The following is an 18,614-nucleotide window of genomic DNA, read 5'->3' as shown; positions in this document are numbered from 1 at the left end:
AAAAAAATATTCAGTACATGTAGCAGAGCCCGGAATATTGTTTCTAATGACTTTAAGTCAAAATCAGCAGAGGGACATATGATATTTGATATTATTCACAATATAAAAACAAACATTTTTCTGGATTAGTTCTTGTTGTCAGCTGAAGTTGTTTGTCCCGGTGTGACCACGCAGTGATGAAATAATAATAACAATAGTAATAACAATAATAACAATAATAGCATTGATGATTCCCTTAAATAAAGATCAGGTTTTATTTTGTTTGTTTCTTTTTTTTTAATGGCATTATCTGATTTTCCATCCTCAAAACCCAAAGAGGGAAAAACAAAACAAAACACAAAACATCAGAAAATTAAAAATACAAGTTATTTTGTTTTGTTTTTTAAAAAATTACATTTTGAGGAACACACTAGAAGCTACAAAACAAATGTTCAGAACAACTCAAAAAGACAGGAGAAAAACAAACAAACAAGATTCAAATTCCAGACAGTCTTTTTTTTTCTTTTTTAGTTACAAATTAAAACAAGGGGGGGGAAAAAAAATTTTTTTTTTTACATAAACATCTCTTTTTATACTTTTGATTCTGGTGGTTGTGAGGTTTTCCTCTGAGGGGTAAATGTGTCTGTGACGAGTACATGGAGCTCAGTCTGCTACAGGAAATAGACCAAGCTGCTCACCGTGTACTTCCTGTCGCCCCCCAGGGAATAAAAAATATTATTATTAACTATGTGCGAGAGCTGCAACGTTTTTTTTGTTGTCTCTGAAGTCTCTTAATGCTGAGCTCAAGCCCGTGTGCAGTGTATTTCTACGCGTGTGTTTGTGGTCTTACAGGCTCATTGTGTCCTCTCGTCCTCGCCTCCATGTCTCCTTCACAAATACACGTCTTTCTCCTCTGAACCAGTCAGTGAGGAAGAAAACAAAAGTTGCTCGTCTGTGAGGAGAAGGGCCGAGTCCACTCGTGTCGGAACAATCACTGAGCCTTTCCTCGGTCTGTCTGTGGTCACAGCAGTGTGTTTGTGTGTGTGTGTTATCAAGTTTCAGTTCAGTTTGTGACCATAAATACATGAAGAGTCCTCATTTAAAGCTCCGGGGTGGAACAGGAAAGCCAGGTTACTGTCTTGCAGGCCGATCCAGTCAGTCCGTCCACTGGGGACACACTGGATGTGGAAGCGCCGACTCGTCCGTCGTCCACCCCACGATTTCGTGGTCATGTATCTGACCAGGAAACACACTCACCGCCCTCTCTTTTTGCCCCCCCCATAATCCTCTGTATGAACAGCATCAACGCTGTTTGTGTTTTCAAATAAATATTCAGTTTACTTTGCACACACTTGTCATTTATAGCAAGGGGTGAGATGAGCAGTTATGCTCCACAGAGAGAGAGAGGAATTGCGGAGGAGGAGGCGGCTTTCTCTCTATGGCACTGATACTCACAGCAGAGAGGGCGGGGGGCAGAGCTTCTGGTTTTAGCTTTCACAGCACTCTGCAGCGAGTCCCCATCTAGTGTGGTCCCACGGAGGACCACAGGACCGCCATCAGCAGAGGAGGGAGGAGGAGACCAAGGAAAAGAAAGTAACATGAAGAGGACAACAGAACCAGAAGAGGAGAAAGAAATGGGGGAAAAACTGAGTGGGGGTTTCTCTCTCTCTCTCTTGCTCTCATCTGGTGTTTTCATTTGTGTCTCTGGAGAGCTTTCCTCTTCCTCCTCTTGAAGAAACAGCAGCACCTACGACACACATGGAAGCTTTTATTTCACCAACTCATAACTCTGGTCACACGAAAACCAACAATATTTAAAAGCTTCTGCTTTTTTCAGGGATGATGACTGAGCTCTAGTTCTGGGTTTGATGTTATTTTATATAAACAGGTCAGGGAGGGTGATAAGACTGACTTGTGGACACGGTTTTGATTACAGATGAACTTAAAGTATAAATAAAGTTATGTTGACTTCCTGATTTCGGATTCAGCATAAAAGCCACAGGAAGTAAGGGTTTTATCTCAATGTCAGATTTAGAAGATGATGACAAAGTTACCACCCTGGTTGGTGTGTGTGTGTGTGTGTGTTCTTACTTAGTATCATCAGCCACTTCCACTTCTGCATTGGCTGTGATTGGTGCGTTGGAGTGTCCTGCAGTGGGGTCATCTGTGTTCAGCTCCCCATTGGTTGAGCTCATAACCTGGAGGAGGTGAGAGATGTAAAAAAGAAAAGGGCTGAGTCCAGACAAGTACAGAGTACAAACCAGCAATGTCCAGGAGCGTTAGTTAAGCTCTGAATCAGAAATAATCTCCATCCACACTAATGCACCTGAAACACACAAGACTGATCAGCTGTAACCGTAGTCTGGGAAAAAATATAAAAGAATCCAAACAGAGTCAAAATTAAGGCAGATAAATCTGAAATCTCAATCTGTTTCAATGTCATTTTGGACAGGTCCTGAAAATGTCAGATAGTAATGCAGCAAAATTAATGTTTTTATAAACTAAACCTTAGTGTGGCTGTAACTGTAATGGGACACAATATAATAATTCGACACTAAGGCAGCTAAATCTCAATCTGTTTTCATGTAATTTTGGACAGGTCCTGAAAACATCTTGATTAGTGAAAGATGTTTTCATAAACTAAACATTGGCGTGGTTGTAACTGTAGTGGGAAACAAATATAAGAGATTCCAAAGAGAGTCCAAACTAAGGCGGCTAAATCTGAAACATCTGACATGCTCCCATTTCATTCTATAGAAGTTCCTCGTTGCTACAAAGGAAGAGTGTTGTTGCCAGTGTAATGTGGACACGAGTAAAGAGCTGTGACATCCAGAGCAGCTTTCACGCCTCCACAGAAACAGGCAGACTGTTGTCATGCAGAACAGCAGAGCCCCGGCTTCATGGCCAACAGTGGCAGTGATGATGATGCTTTGTTTAATTCAACTCAACTGTTTTTATTATACATACAGCAATGTCAGCTTTATTGGGGAATAGGTTTAATCCCTTCAGGTCACCTAAATTAACATTATTATTTATTTCTCTCAGTCTAAACCATTACAGAAAAGCCTCATTCTTGGACCACATCGGATACGTGAGCTATGCCTCTGTCTTGCTTTTTATTTTGGCACCCGTTACAGCCGCCAGAGAGTCGGGTCATGCGTGGCTCCTGAGTGGACTAAATAGGCATATTAAAAATGACCTATGGCCAATAATCATGAAATGTTTCCCCATTTAATACAGGGAAATGAAAATCTTCACTTGTCCAATTCTACGTTGGTTTTTATGCTTCCAGGTATTGTGTCTCGTTTCTAAAATAGTTATAGCAACCCAGAATAGATTTATCTGTTTCTTATGCACTACACTGATAAGATATTTCTATCTCATTCATGCTTGTGTGAGTGTTTTGTTGTTGTAGAACAATAGAAAAAGTCAATAAACATACATAAGTTTTATGGGCAGAGGTGCAGAAGCCATCATAATATTATGCAACATGCACCAAACCTCATACAAAAACTGGCCAATTTAAAGTTTACTGATGTTTCCACAAAAAACAAATGTAGTGTATCAACATAAGATTATAATTAATATTACTAGAAGTCATGATTCCACAATCTTCCGTTATTTGTTATTCGCAAAATAACTACATCAGTTTAGTATTAGTGTGGTTATAATATGTCAATAGTCATGTCAAAAGAAGAACCAGCAGCCCAGTCTCAAGTCACATAAGAGCTCTCTAGAGCAGCTTTTCCTCTGTATTTGTTGTTTTTATAGTTATGTGGACAACTGTTTCAATGGATTTATACTTATTTTGGTGTTTGTGCTCTTTCCTAAACTGCATCTTGTCAAGTTTACTACTGACCACAAATGGACTCCAGTCAAGTTTTGGACAAGACCCAAAAGTAATTAAAGCAAACAGAACAAGTGGACACAGCTTGTAGATACAGCAAACAAAGGCTATGATTAATCTTCGATACACTGGAGAGGTTTCTGTTTGTAATACACTCGCATAGATGTCTCACTCTCGCCAAAATTGTGCCTCGCTCACATAAAGCGACCGACATCAGACAGACTCTAAATGTTCTACTCTGTCTACAGAAGCCGTGCAGCTACCTTCAGTGTCCCTGCAGACGTCCTCCATTGTTTTAGTGTTAAAAGCACTTCTGACTTCTACACTTTTAAATAAAAACAGAAGCTACACTAACCTAATCTGACAGTTTTAAATGTGGAATTTTTATTACAATATTCAGCTGTGAGCAAACAGACCAGAGGTCAGTGCTGCTGCAGAGACAGAGAAGGCCATGCAGGCAGACAGATAGACAGGTAGGCAGACAGACATGAATGTGGCACAGCTAAATCTTCCTCTCAGTACCTGGACAGACCCGCCCAGCCTATCGGCAGTGAGGTGGGAGCCCAGTAGCTCTTGATTGGTCATTGGAGTGGGCTGGGACTCACCGCCTTTCCCCTCTGGAGACTAGAGGAGACGGGGAAGCCATTCACAGGGGAAACGGCGAGAGGGGACGGGAGGTGGAGGAAGGAGAACGGGAGAGATGGAAGAGGAGAGGTTGGGTGAAATAGAGTGAGAGAAGAAGGTAAACCAAAATGGGAAGATGAGCGGGTCAAGAGGAGTAGCAGCAGTGTGGCGAGGAGAGAAGAAAAAAAAAAAAGGAAAAGAAGAAATACTGAGTACAGAGTCCGTGTTTGGTGGAAGAGAAACTGGGAGGTTGAGCACTCAAGTGTGCAGTTTCAGTGAGAGACCCCACCTGGAAGCCCCATGCAAATGGGGGAAGGAGGTGGTTTCGCCTACGTGTGCCCTTGACCTCATTAGTCTACAAAAAAACTGTTGTTGAAAAAAAAATGTTTGCCCACGCGTGGAATCGACTGGAGCTCACAGGTCACTAAATACACAGGTTGTACGAAAGCTGCAGCCCGAAAAGTGGAGTAAATGGAACGGACACATGAGATCACACGGGCATAAGTCACGCACAGGCAACAGCAGAGGTTTTGCTGATTACTCTGAATTCCTCAGGGGGCAGACAGAGGTTAAGCACTGGAGCTTTAAGTAAAGGATGTGATTACATCGTCAGGCACTGATCAGTGCCAACTCATCTGTGTCACTGTCAACAAACTCATTTACAGAGTGTGTTTAAAAGAGTGTTTGTCGCATATCTGTAGTCGTGTGTGTGCGCTCAGGCAGCCAAATACCAAATACCAGCTTTTATCGATGATGTGCTCAGTGGTGCTTGGCAGGCTGCACTCCTCCTGCATACCAGTGGTATTAATACCATCCTCTGTGAAGAAGATCAATAAATGTGTCCCGCCTGCAGGGGTCACTGACACTCAGTGTGTACAAGCTGTTCTGTATTGGACGAGTGAAACACAAACATCCACTGTGAGTTAAACGGAGTAAATAAATATATCCAGCACAGATACTACTACATCTGTAGCATTGAGGTTATTCAAAAAAACAAGGTTTTTATTTTAGTTCAACTGTGGAGGTATAAACCCTTTTGTTTTATGTGCAAATATTTAGAGTGGACAGAGAGCAGCAGCACTGAGAGTGAAAGGCAGTGCTGCCTAAGTGTGTGTGTGTGTGTGTTGCAATACCAACATGATTATGACGCATATTTGTCCAGAAAGAGTTTGTGTACCTGGTTTTTGGTCTGCGGCACCTTCTCTCGGTTGCTCGTCTGCAGGGGAGTCTCGCTGGCCACTGGACCAATAGGAGTGGGCTAAACATAAGGGAAGATGTGGTCAACATGGGACGTACACACAGGGTGATGCGACGTCTCGATGAATGGACTTGATGTCTACAGTTAAGCCCTAAGTGTAGACACAAGTGACCCAAAACTGTGTTTAGTTCAAAATTCAATCAATCAATCTATACATATAACACATTACAAAAACAACTAAAGATATCTTGAGATGTCGGATGAGTGGCAGCGCCCTCTACAGCCACAGGTGCTCCTCATCTTTCTGTACATGATCTTACTATGATCCTGTCAGTCATAACACACGCGCGCACGCGCGCGCGCACGCACGCACACGCACACGCACACACACACACACACACACACACACACACACACACACACACACACACACACACACACACCTTATTCCTCACTGTAAACCCTGTCACACACAGCATTTATTTATAATAAATACTTAACTCCACACTTACCAGTGGCTTTCCAGTCCAGTCGTACTTGTAGTCAAAGATGTATCCGTTTCTGTCAAAGAGGTCGGTGAAGAGTTTCCTCAGGTAGTCGTAGTCCGGTTTCTCAAAGAAGTCGAGCCGACGCACGTATCGCAGGTAGGTGGCCATCTCTTCTGTTACATACATACACACACACACGCGCACACGCACACACACGCACACGCGCAACAACACCACACATGTAAGAGAGAGAGAGAGACAAGAAAATGGATCAATAAATGGCTATAAACTCTGAGTACAGTTCGGTTTGGCACGATACTGTACAGTTTGGTAATGGTTAAGCACTGGGTCAGGCTGGCGTTTCAACTGAGAACGTTATCTTTATTTGGTGGGCAGTTTGGGCCGTGCCCTGAAGGCCAACTCGGTGCGATATGGACGACATCCGTTGTTGTCCAACAGTCTCAACAAGACGTCAAGCTTTTTATGAGAACAGACAGTGGGCGCTGAAGAAACACTGATCATAAAAGTTCTGTCGCCCATTCAGCTGACTGTTGTGGGTGGAGCTAGACTGTACTATAACTTTCTACTGTGGTACACAGCATGGGGCTGGTTATTTTGGTACCAAACCAAAACTTTTCTACTTGATGGAAACCCATTTTCGTGTGTAAACAAACCTGGAAAGTTCTCACAGAGGACCTCTATCGGCGTGTCTCTCTTTGTGTCTCCTATCTTCTGATAACGTTCTTTCAGAGTGTCCGCCTAATTAGAAGACAGAATGGCAGATTAATGTATTGTGAACAAACATACAGTTGCACAGAAGAAAGCAAGCGAAAAGAGATGGAGAGTGGCTCAGCCGTCTAGCACGTTGGCTCCAGAAGTTGTCGTGACACTGTGTCACACATCTCTGAATTTCTGTAACTACGCGTGTGTGAGCAATGGACGTGTCCAAGGGAAAACTGGCTGAATAGATTCTGTCTAATCTAACACCTTGTTACAAGCTGTGGGGAAAGAAAGACACTTCAGGCTTTTATAAAAGGGGGGGGGGGGGAGAGTCTGGGACAATGAGCCTTGCATTGATTAGACAAGAGGGGAATGAGAGTGTGTATAAGTTCAATACTTTACACTAAACTGTGAAGATTTGCACTTGGATCAGCAAATAACATTAAATAGATGCACATACACACTGGTTTACAGCTGAAAAAACACACTTTATGGTCTCACCTTCAATCCCTGCCATGGTAGACTTCCTCGCAGGAAGTACATGAACATGTGGCCTAAAGCCTCCAGGTCATCCCGTCTGCTTTGTTCTGAAACACAAACAGAAAAACGTCACCGTTTGGCCTCAATCAGTGGCGTTAGTGTGGATTTAACAACTCCCGATGACGAGAATACAAACTCCCCCCGCCTGGAACTTACAACCCCACAGCTGTGAGAGAAAGACGTGTCTCTGTTGTAGTTCAACTCTATTAGCATTAATGATTTGCCACAAGTAATTGGCAAATTATGAAATTCTCTTGACTATGGAAACATTTCAGGATCTTCCTGTTCAGAACAGATGTGATTTTAATGGAACTGGTTGACAGTCAAACAATGGCAAGTGGCAACAATGTCATGACCACCTTTAATTCAACCACTGTTTCAAAGACCTGTTGGCAGGCACAGTGCACAACATTTTCCATTCGAGTCAGTCTGGACAAGCCCTGTCAAATATCTGTTACACAACGTCAACAAAGCCTGCGCAATAACACGGCAGAGCATTAACAGCAGTGTCACTGTCTACACAGGGACATTTCACACACAGTTCTGACTGGAGGTCATCATAACTCAGCTCAGTACATATTCACTGTAGAATAAAATAGAACTGAGGCATAAATATACAGTATATGCTTTTGTTTATTAGTTACAAGTGAGCACAAATTCCCATACAAACCAAAACTATCAGATTTAATCATAACATCTTACTCTGCATCACCTTGTTTTGTTTGCGGCTCCACAAGTGACAACACTGACACGATCACTAACGCGTGGGAATTTCTGATCAGGTAACAAAAACTGGACGGGAGTATCTGCTGCAATGTTTTACAAAAGTTTTGCCATAAATAACATACATTTAAATCGGGGGTGTGTGTGTGTGTGATTATATCGTATCATGACTTAAATAGAGACTTTAATGTTGTGATAATATCGTATCATGACTTGAAAATTGTGATAATATTTGGGGGCTAAAATATCGTGATAATATCATATCGTGACTTGTGATAATGTCGTATATTGGCGTCTCTGGCGATTCCCACTCCCACTTTTAAATACTCCTCGGTTCTCAACTGGGCACCATGAGACAGCAGTATGAATCATCATTCCTGCAACTGCTCGAGTGCTTTTACTTTGAAAGTGTTACAGGACATGTAATGTTTGTGACATATTTGACACATAAAAATGCAGCGAATGTCATTTCCACCGTCTTATTTTTTACTGTAAAACAAGAACAGCTCACGTGAGAGGCATGTCTTATGTGTCCCACAGTGGAAACTGCTCTTATCTGATTACATCGGATAATTCTGAAATCTAACCCTATTTGAAAGAAAAGATGTTTGAGCGTTCACTTTGTGGCCAAGGCCTTAATCCTTGTGCTTGATGCTGTTTGATATGAATGCCTGCTCCTGACCCAGATCTGACACAAACGAAGGAAGTTTAAAATTTATTACAAAACTATTCCGTATATAAACGAAGGTAAACAGGATTATAAAATTGTTGGGATTTGTTTGAGTGCTGGCAAGACTTTAAAAGTATTTGTTTAACAAAAAAACAAATGACCCAGCCTCACAACTAAGTCAATAAACAGCCTGCATACACAGCTGGATGGATTATTACATGAGGAAAAACATGTCCAAAAACCCTCCTGTGTTCAAAAAGCTTAGCTTAATGGCTTTTTCAAAAATGCTGCTGTGCGCTGCTTACATGTGCCTCACGGCTGTTTTAAGTCGACATAGGCAGCATCTGCCATTTTGTCTTTTGTGCTGAAAATGAATCAAAACAAAAAAGGAAACTCCTGCAAAGCTCTGATTGCCTTGACCTTTTTTGCAAATCAAGGAAAGTGCTGTAATTATCACATCATCAAATCTATTTAGGCGGCAGAGCCGACACAGCGCAGACGTTTGCAAGCAGGTGATAATTACTCTAAATCTCATAATGTGGCTCACACTTCTTCATTCATATAATGTTCCACATTCTACACATGCTTACAGATACCTTATGTTGCTCTTATTAGGCCTTGAGGATCTTTAAGTTAGAGTGGAACACACCAAGTGTGACTTTTGGGACTTTTCCATTATACAGTTTGGTATCGGTCACGTTGTTTTCCTTTACTTCACAGTACCTCCTCAGCGTGGACATGGTCGCCATAGCATGGCTGCAAGACACTGCGGTGACGTTGTTTTATACGCGACACAAACACATAAACTAGTGATGAAGTACTTCCTGCAGACTCTGCTGACAGTCACTTAACTATAAATCCGGCTGAACTGGTTGCGATTTTGGCTCACAATCGCCAGCTTTCGGCAGCGCTGTCGCTTAATACACCAGACTCCTCTGTTAAATATTGAGACATTTCCCTTGCTAAATGTTGGAGATTGACGCACATGTTCAGGTTCGATTTTTTAGTCTCTTTAACTGATCTACAGTCTGTTGACTTCACATTTTAGTATCAGCTCATTTAGAACCTCACCAGAGCAGGTACCAGGTACTATTTCCAATGGAAAATCAAAATAAAAAAATAAAAAAGTTGAGTGGACAGCTCACCTTTCCCCAGATGTGTGTTGATGCTCATGTATCTCGCAGTACCAGTGAGGCTCTTGTGTTCTCTGTATGGGATGTGTTTTTTGGTCTCTGGGTCTATGTATTCTTTTGCCAGGCCAAAGTCAATGATGTGGATGGTGTGCTGCCGTTTGGAGCCGGGTCGGCCCACCAGGAAGTTCTCAGGCTTCACGTCCCGATAGATGAGGCTTCTGGTGTGGACAAACTCCATGCGAGTTATCTAAGGCAGTGGGAAGAGCACATAGATAACATGATGAAAACAATGCTTTGCGCAGAGCATAGCTAGGAGAAGTAACAATACTGTGTGTGTCTTTACCAGTTGTATGGCTATCATGAGTACGGTCTTCAAAGAGAAAGTACGGTCACAGAGGTCAAACAGGTCCTCTAAGCTGGGTCCCAGTAGTTCTAGAACCATGGCATTGTATTTACCACATGGCCCAAAGTAAAACACCTGGGGGACACCCTCTGGATTGACAGACAGAGACAGAGATTACACACTAAACAGCAACATTCTTTTTTACCTTACATGTTGGCCTGTAGTAGTATTGCGCTTTTCTGACAGCACACATTTGTAAATCCATTTATTACCACCATGCTGTTATTATTTATCGCACCGAGTTTGCCAGACTCAACTGTTCCATGGCCACCACTGGTTTTCCATAATTAGTGGCATGTTACATGTAAATGACAGTTATAGGGCTGCAACTAACGATTACTACCATTATCGATTCATCTGTCGATTATTTTCTAAATGAATCAAGCACATGTTTGATCCAGAAAATGTTGAACAGTGTATCTCAAACCTGGAAATGATGTTGCTTACTCCATTTTAATAATTTCTTTGTTATATGGAGCAAAGAAACCAGAAAATGTTCACATTTAAGGAGCTGAAAAACATTTGACTGTGATCAGCTGCTGCACATCAGTGGCAATCCAACCCATGCAATGAACTGATAACAGTGGACTGACGGGGCAACAGAAATTATTTATATCTGTATAAATTAATGATTATTTTCTACTATTATGACCAAAAAAGCAGGGTAAAGTGCAGCCATACTACTGCAATAACCACAACAACCTCTGGACCAGCTTTAGCCAAACTGTGATGTCCACAAAAGTAAATAAAACAATCCAAAAAAATCATTAAAAGGCAGCATCATGAACTTGAGGTTCCTGACACACACACGTGCTACCACTGGCACACGGTCGCTTATTCAATTATACTCGATGTAAGCCCGAGACCGAGAAAGTTGCTCACCTGAACTTCCCAACTGTTTGTAGAAGCGATATTCTAGGTGGAGCTGTGGTGCCCGCGACTTGATTGGCTCCTGCAAAGGATTATTTTGTTTAAATATAAGAATCCATAGAAGACGAGGTCTATTTTGTACAGAGAAAGTTTTTTTTTTACCAGTTTGATAGCCACATATTCATTGGTGTACAGGTTCTTTCCGAGTCGCAGTTCTCCAAAGTTCCCGCATCCGATCTTCTTCCCTACCCGGAAGTTTGGTCCGACCATGAGAACCCCGGAGTTGGAGCCAGTACCCCGGCCACTGTGTCCTGATCGACTCCCCGTCTTCCCTGACATCCTCTTCGCCTCTTCTGTCTCTGCCTTGCCCCCTCCTCCTGCTCCTCCTGCTCCTCCTCCTCCTCCTCCACCACCACCACCACCTCCACCACCTCCACCAACTCCTCGCTTGTCAAAGTCCATCAGTTTGTGGTAGCCCGGCCTCTCCACGGTTAAGCCGATTCCATGCAACCAAAGCAACCACCAAAACGACCGCCAAGTGGCTTCACAATCAACCTTTGGCCAAACTGCTACACTAGGATTTTAATTTAAATGATGGCTGGCTGTGGCAACTTAAGCTGGGATTAAGGGATGTGACATGAATACAAAGGAACGTAGAGCTTAAGTTAGAGTGTTTAATACTTCAAGAGTGAGTGAGGGAGTAAAAGTTGATGATCGTTGGTTGTGTGGATGGATGAGTAAATAAAAGAATGAATGAATAGATGATGGGGTGGGGGGTGGGGGGGTGTACCACTACCAGCAAGTTTATACCCCCTTGTAGGGGCCAGAGATAGCTATCAATGGGAGGGGGACAATGGTCTTAACCGACACATTCACATCTAGCCATATGCTAACATTCTATATGAAACTGAGAAGCTACTCTAGCTTCAGGCTCAGACATACCAGGCCAACATGACAGTAGACTGGTCAACACGGCATCCATACACCTAACTCCAGTGAAGACTTTGACAGCAGGAATGTGTTGGGTTTAAAAAACAAAAACCCAACAAACTGGAAACTGCAAATTGGAATTCCCCAAAATTCTCTCAAAATGTATGTCCGGTCCAGTTGTGACCAAATATTGTTGGTGTGTGATTTATTGCCATAGGTCTCAGAGTGAGAGGTGGCCCACGTCACTAGTCCACGGTCACGTAGATGGTGAAGAACAATCGGTCACATAATTGCTTGGTCCTGTGGGCTGAGGTTTCAGGTTTCAACACCTGAAAAAGACAGAAAAATAGATCAAATTCACATGACTTCATAAACCTTCTTTCCCCCCAGTTTTAAGAAATTTGCAGACCACACTGGGTTTTCTTTTCTTCACACATTGGTGCACATCTAACCAAGCAGAATGCTAACAACACAGGACCCTTGCCCAAATCTTCAAACTGTCACAGATCATCCAAAAGTTCGTCCTGAAGCAGTGAAATTGTTCAGTTCAAGCTCTACTCCCTTCTATAGTGTTGGCTTTTCTGTTCTATTTATGAAGTCATGTCTGTTTCATTTATTTGCTTAATCGTGCTGCTGTTAATTTGACTAGTGACAGTGTGTTATTTGTAATTTCATGCTGTGCATTCCTATTGCCTTAGTGTCAGTGATGTAAATTTGCATACACAGTGGATTCAAGTTTATTATTATATTTAGAAAATACCAGTTTCTATACCGGTCGTGCATTTTATTTTTATTTATTGTATTTATCCGCCACACCTTAAAGGCCGGTCCGTGAAAATATTGTCTGACATTAAACGGGTCCGTGGTGCAAAAAAGGTTGGGGACTGCTGTTCTAGGGGACGGTGGCGTGATGATTGAATACAGTGATCTTCAAGACGTTAAATTGTTAAGAGTGTTAATTTTTGAGTTTAAAAATGGCATAAACATGTCAATCCATGTGCTGGTCAAAGTCTGGGGACTCTTGCCATTCCATTTCAAAGATTTGGGAATTTTCCTGAAGAACACCTCGATGAAGATGCTGACAAAAACTTTTAATACGTTCAAAATACATTCAAACGTACAGTGTGATCCAGAAGCCAGTTACTTTTATTTAACGTTTCCTCCCTGAGCCTTTGAAAAACATGAATCTCATTATATCTAGTAGTATTATGCAGTGTGTTTAGTGGGTACAAGCAGCACTTCTACTTGAATGACAGTGTGCACTCAGGCTGGCATTAACTCCAAATAACCAAGTGCGATTTGACATTGCAGAGTTTCTTGTGATCTTACAGTTTTTGTAAGAGCAAAAGTTCAGTCGAGTTAAGCTCAGATGACTGTCGAGGAATTTCCAATGCCCAACCGGAACGTGATAAGCAGTCACAAAGTGTGAAATATTTAAAAGACGCGATTAAAGAGGATCACCGACTCTTTTCCCGATCTCATTTCCAGTATGCTGGAAATCTGATCCAAAGTCTGCTATAACTCCTGCTTTACCAGCCAATTTAGAGACTGGGATGTAGTGGTGCAACGGATCATCATTGATCCGTTCGGATCAATATCTTCGGTTCGGCGCACACGTGATCCACGATGATTTATGGAAAAAAAACGTAGTACACATGTTCAGTCCACACACAGCGTGGTCATGGCGAGCGGAGGAACGGAGGAGCTTGAACGCCCCGCGTCATTTAAATCCCCTGTATGGGAGCATTTTGGCTTCCCTGTCAAATATAATGACGAAGGAAAGAGGTTAGTGGATAAAACCGTGACGGTGTGTAGGCACTGTGGCACAAGAAAGCCATATGAAAACGAAGGCTGCTCAACAACCGCGGCATTTCAGCAGCCCCTTGTTGCAAAATCAGACCGGGCTAAAGCCATCACAAACGCTATCGGTGTGTTTATAGGTGCAGACATGAGGCCATATTCGGTTGTGCAAAACGAGGGCTTTAAACACATGCTGAAAGTGCTTGAGCCACGTTACGACGGTGCGCCGTCGCGCACCCACTTCAGCGAAAAGATTGTGCCAGACTTTTTTGCTGATCCGAAAAATGATCCGATCCGAAACTCCAGAGTTTTTGTGATGTGCTGATGTTACAAGATCCCAGCCAGGGCTAAATCCTGTAGTAGTAGTAGTATGCAGTAATGCAAAATAAATCTACCGATGACAAGACAGCAAGTTTGGCTTCAGTCGTCAAGTAATCATCTCAAAGATATAAAGGTATTTGGGTTCATTATCCACAGTAAAGAACAAAGTTATTCTTTCTTTGGGCAGGACTTCCAGAATATGATCCCATCATCACCTTTTACTGTTGGATTGATGAGGTGGAAAGTCATTCTTTCAAATGCTCATCTCAAGACTCAGTAAATGTGAAATACTGGGTCTTCCTTAGCCCCCCTCCTTAGTATTTTGCTACGTTTTCATTTGCTGAATTGGTTCAGAAACTGCTACTTGGCCTGCACACAAAAGAGGGAGATTTGCGGAGCCGTTTGTCCGTACTTTTGCATTTTGAATATCACTGGAAATCGTACGGCGGAAAGTTTCAAACAACATATTATATTTTAAAATCCATAACAGTAGCTTTTCTAACACAAAGTGTCAGATCTTCCTCCAGGAGGACATGACATGTTCTCTAGCGTTTGACGACTTCTTCTAAAAATAACACTCATCCTGGCTTCTCCGATTCCTTCCTTCTCTCCTCTTAGTTTTCCGCTGTACTCCTATTCTTTCCCTTTACATCCAGTCCACCTTGACTTAATCTCGTCCCATATCCCTTTTCCTCTACTCAAGGCCCTTCTTTTTTTCTCTTCCTGCCACAGCAAGTTGGTTAATGGCAATGCTGCTCTTTGTATTTATTCATAAAAAATCCACTGGCGGTAAACTCAAAAGTAGCACAGTAGTACTTAATTAAATGGGATAAACGCACTAACACCAATAGTTTCAACAGTGTGTCAGAGACTTTAGAATTGTACCCTTTACACCACATACATTGTTTGAAACCATTATTTTTGATTAATGTCAGACCATTTTAAATGTCCATAATATTATAGTAACACATGTTAAGGAAACGTCAGAACGCTTTACCTATGTTAATGGTAATATGGAGTAGTGCTGACAATCTCACAATAACAAGAGTGTCTCCAAAGTGTCATGGATCTGTATCGAACAGAAGAACTTCGCAATCGCAGTGTGGGACAATAGAAGGAAGTGAGTCCATTGCTCTATATTATGGTGGACACCAGTAGTCCTACAGCAGTAGTGATGACTACCTGGTAAGTTCAGAAAGTGTTCAGGTGTGTAACCACAGGTTATGTTTACTCTCTTTACTTTCAGTTTGTGTGTCTATAGATCGACTGCTGGTATGAAGCCTGATGAGCACTGACTCATAACACTTCGAAGAGCTGCTGCAGCCACTTGGCAACACTTCACTATGAACTAATAAAAAACTTCCTCTGTGCATTTCCCCACATATGAACTAAGAACAATAGACTTTGTCCACATCAGTAATTATCGCGTACTCACCCTGTACAAAGTATGACAAATGTGATAGTTCAGGTTTTGTTAAGTGTGTTTACGTGGAACAGACACACAGTCAGTGCTGACTGCACAGATTGAATCTAAACTAGGTGAATATGTATTTTAAGGATGTGTTCATGTATGTCTTGAAATAAGGCAGCCTTTTCTGAAGTGACAGTGAAGTTTGTGTGATTATGTAAACCCCTCACTATCAGCACCAAAGTCCAGAGGGAAAATCAGTAATTTTACATGACAGCACACAGGGGTTTTGAGGCAACAGTAGACAAGCAGCTCCTGGGTCCCTGTGAGTGAAAATCCCAGATTGTCTGACTTGGGAGCAAGAGCGGTTTACAAATGATAGGTCCGTAGTCTAAAAAAAGGGGATGTCTAATGGTGAGATAAAGCATCAATCAAATCCTTAAAATAACAGACTTTATTAGGTATCCCTTCAGTTAAGCAACTAAAACATTTTTCTTGTTGCCCTGCTGGTAGCCATGTTGTCATTGAGAGCAGGTCAACATGTGTCTGGCTGGTTTTCAGTGTCAGGGGTACAAACCGCACAGTCAGCGCAGACTGTGTGCATGTACGACACTTCATAAAACCTCAACTATCCCTTAAACACTGCAGGTCAGTTCACATTTTAATGTTACTTCAGTTACTCCATTTGTGGTCTCTGTATCATCAACACATTAACACCATAATTGTAGCAATACGGTCTTCACATTGTCACACCACCATATCCTCCATTTTACAGCGCTACTTTTACCATTAATATCACTTCAGTCATTCACATAACACCGTCAATTTTTTAACCATAGTGTAACATGTTGCTACTGAGGGCCGGGAATCACAAGTTACCTCACAATATGATACGCAAAACATGGTCCACAATACCAATAATATCACGATACAGCGATTCTGTGATAATCAATATATCGCAAGACAATCATATAACAACACATCACAATATTCTTCTAACTGAAGAAAACAAAACGTTATCGTGTATTCAACATGGTGTATCGATTATCGCATTGCAGACGGTAAGCTCATTGATTATTGACCGGTATTACTAACAATGGCTAGCCAGAGATATGTTTGTGTCCACGAAACTTGCATGATTTAATGTGACTTCAGAATATAAACCCACATGGAGGCGGACTGCAGGCACCATCAGTTAATAGCTGTTGTCTGTGCAATGATTTGTGCTAGTATATGCAATGGATGAAGCCATGAATAAAAAGATGATCACTGTCCTTGGTTATTGTGATGTCCTGCTCACGCCCCCAAATCACTATTCAGTCATAATCATGTTTAATAAAAATGTTTTAACTCCTCACCCTACAGGATAATTTGGCCTAAAATGGGAAGGCACCCACGATTGTCAGAAGGACCAGATAGGGACATAAATCTGGCAAATGATCCTCTAGTGTGGGACGGGCTTTAAGTATATACATTTTAATATAGTCCTCTCTCAGACCATATTATTAAGTGTATAACTGGCACTTTACAGCCCAACTGGCTACTCGCGAATGCCTGAAGTACTGGTGGCACATTAGGGAACTAAATCCTCCACAGTCAATAAGCCACTTTGTTCATAACAAGACCTTTTCGTGAGGCAGAGCAAGGTTTCTGAAACACAGCACCAAGCTAACGGTGTCCACACGGCCTTGTCTCACCACCCACACTCAAAATTATCCAACTGCCTGTATCTTACTTTCTCGATTCAGATATCTGAGGGAAATGGACGTGTAAAGGCCACCTAACCAGAGTGTGAAAACCGCAGCTTTGTGCACAAGCTGTCACCAGTTCACACGGTGGTTGCGAAAGCTTCTTGAAGTGATGAGCTGAACGGCTACACGGAAGCTAGCCGTGAGCTAACTCTGTACAACTACTGTAGCACATTGCACAGTCAGGCAGAGTCGATTACTCAATCGCATGACTTACACGCCTCTAAACGTGGGTGGCGTTTGCTGCTACTTTGTTGCTGTTGGTTTTTTTTTTTAAATCGTATATAATACAGTCCTACTTAGGAACGTCAAACTATCAATCAGGCTAACGCAGGAAGTTGGGCTTAGGCCACAGTAGTTTGAGCGTGTTTGGCCCCAATTAAAACATTATCTTAATTGAAACTATTTTGAACCAGGTGGAGACACCGTAGCAACAAGTGACAAACAATAATGCGTCAAAAGTAGTTAAAAATGTTGACAGGACTACTTAAAACAAGGTCGTTAGCGTGTAATGAAAAAAACGACTAGCGTTAATTAGCCTACATGGTCGCAGCTAGACGCAGGCTGGTAGGCGCTAGCGTTAGCCTGCGAGCTAACTTAGCAAATGTTGGCTAACGCTGAATTTATGCCCCCACACACACAACAGTCATTCATAAACATAGCCGTTTATTATAACTAACAGATGCAAAACATAACTCCCCCAAAATGAGATTTCATACCTCAACAGACTCCACTCCGATCGCTATTATATGTTTGAGAGAGAAAGAGTTCGCGTTTTTCTTTTCGTGTCGTTTTCCTGCTCATCTCTTCTTCTGTGGATGTTTGGCTAACCAGCTGAGAAGCCTCGCTACTGACTGCAACACAGTCGGCGTAGACGGGTTGAGGGCAAAGCGCTGCGAACTGAGGATCGTGGGCGTAAAGTGGCTTCGAGAATAGCAACGGGAACTCTTAGTGCACGTGAGAGTGGGCACGCACACGGCTGACAAGGGGAAATAAGTTGTTTTTAATTTCGCGATACCTTAACTCAGAGGTCTCAAACTTGTGGCGCGCGGCCCACAATAGGCCCCCAACTCGTTATTATACGGACCCTCAAGTGGCTATGTCGAAAAATATAATACATACGTGTATCACCATTTTAAATGTAGTACATTTAACATAAAATTATATACAATGAGCTTGTTTGGTGTTTTACTTACATTCTCGTCCATATAT

At 42.1% G+C, this 18,614-nt stretch overlaps 1 protein-coding gene across 2 annotated transcripts; it reads right to left on the bottom strand.

Moving 5' to 3' along the window:
- Positions 1-238: 238 nt before the first annotated feature.
- LOC131455615 (casein kinase I-like) lies at positions 239-18,404 on the bottom strand. 2 transcript variants are annotated; one of them, XM_058623371.1, is made up of 12 exons: positions 18,122-18,404; positions 11,358-12,454; positions 11,208-11,277; positions 10,266-10,414; positions 9,935-10,169; positions 7,358-7,443; positions 6,811-6,895; positions 6,161-6,309; positions 5,628-5,708; positions 4,349-4,450; positions 2,071-2,177; positions 239-1,726 (listed from the first exon to the last, which is right to left on the bottom strand). In XM_058623371.1, the coding sequence occupies exons 2-12, from the start codon at positions 11,655-11,657 to the stop codon at positions 1,672-1,674; spliced, it is 1,419 nt and encodes a 472-aa protein (XP_058479354.1). In that variant the 5' UTR covers positions 11,658-12,454; positions 18,122-18,404; the 3' UTR covers positions 239-1,671. The 2 variants fall into 2 exon arrangements, with proteins under 2 accessions (XP_058479354.1, XP_058479361.1); XM_058623378.1 differs by lacking the exons at positions 4,349-4,450; positions 18,122-18,404 and having other exon boundaries at positions 242-1,726; positions 11,358-11,613.
- Between the last annotated feature and the right edge of the window lie 210 nt (positions 18,405-18,614).

Source organism: Solea solea, chromosome 1 (genome assembly GCF_958295425.1).
Source record: "Solea solea chromosome 1, fSolSol10.1, whole genome shotgun sequence".
In the NCBI taxonomy this organism is placed as follows: Eukaryota; Metazoa; Chordata; class Actinopteri; order Pleuronectiformes; family Soleidae; genus Solea; species Solea solea.
The sequence above is the reverse complement of the archived record's forward strand: the minus strand, read 5'-3'. Positions and strand labels throughout refer to the sequence as shown.

Excerpts from the sequence above, each read along its gene's own strand:
- LOC131455615 (XM_058623371.1), bottom strand. The coding sequence starts at position 11,657 with ATGGACTTTGACAAGCGAGGAGTTGGTGGAGGTGGTGGAGGTGGTGGT. Across the intron at positions 10,415-11,207 it reads CAAACAGTTGGGAAGTTCAG|AGGGTGTCCCCCAGGTGTTT; the intron begins GTGAGCAACTTT and ends CTGTCAATCCAG. Across the intron at positions 6,896-7,357 it reads TACCATGGCAGGGATTGAAG|GCGGACACTCTGAAAGAACG; the intron begins GTGAGACCATAA and ends TCTTCTAATTAG.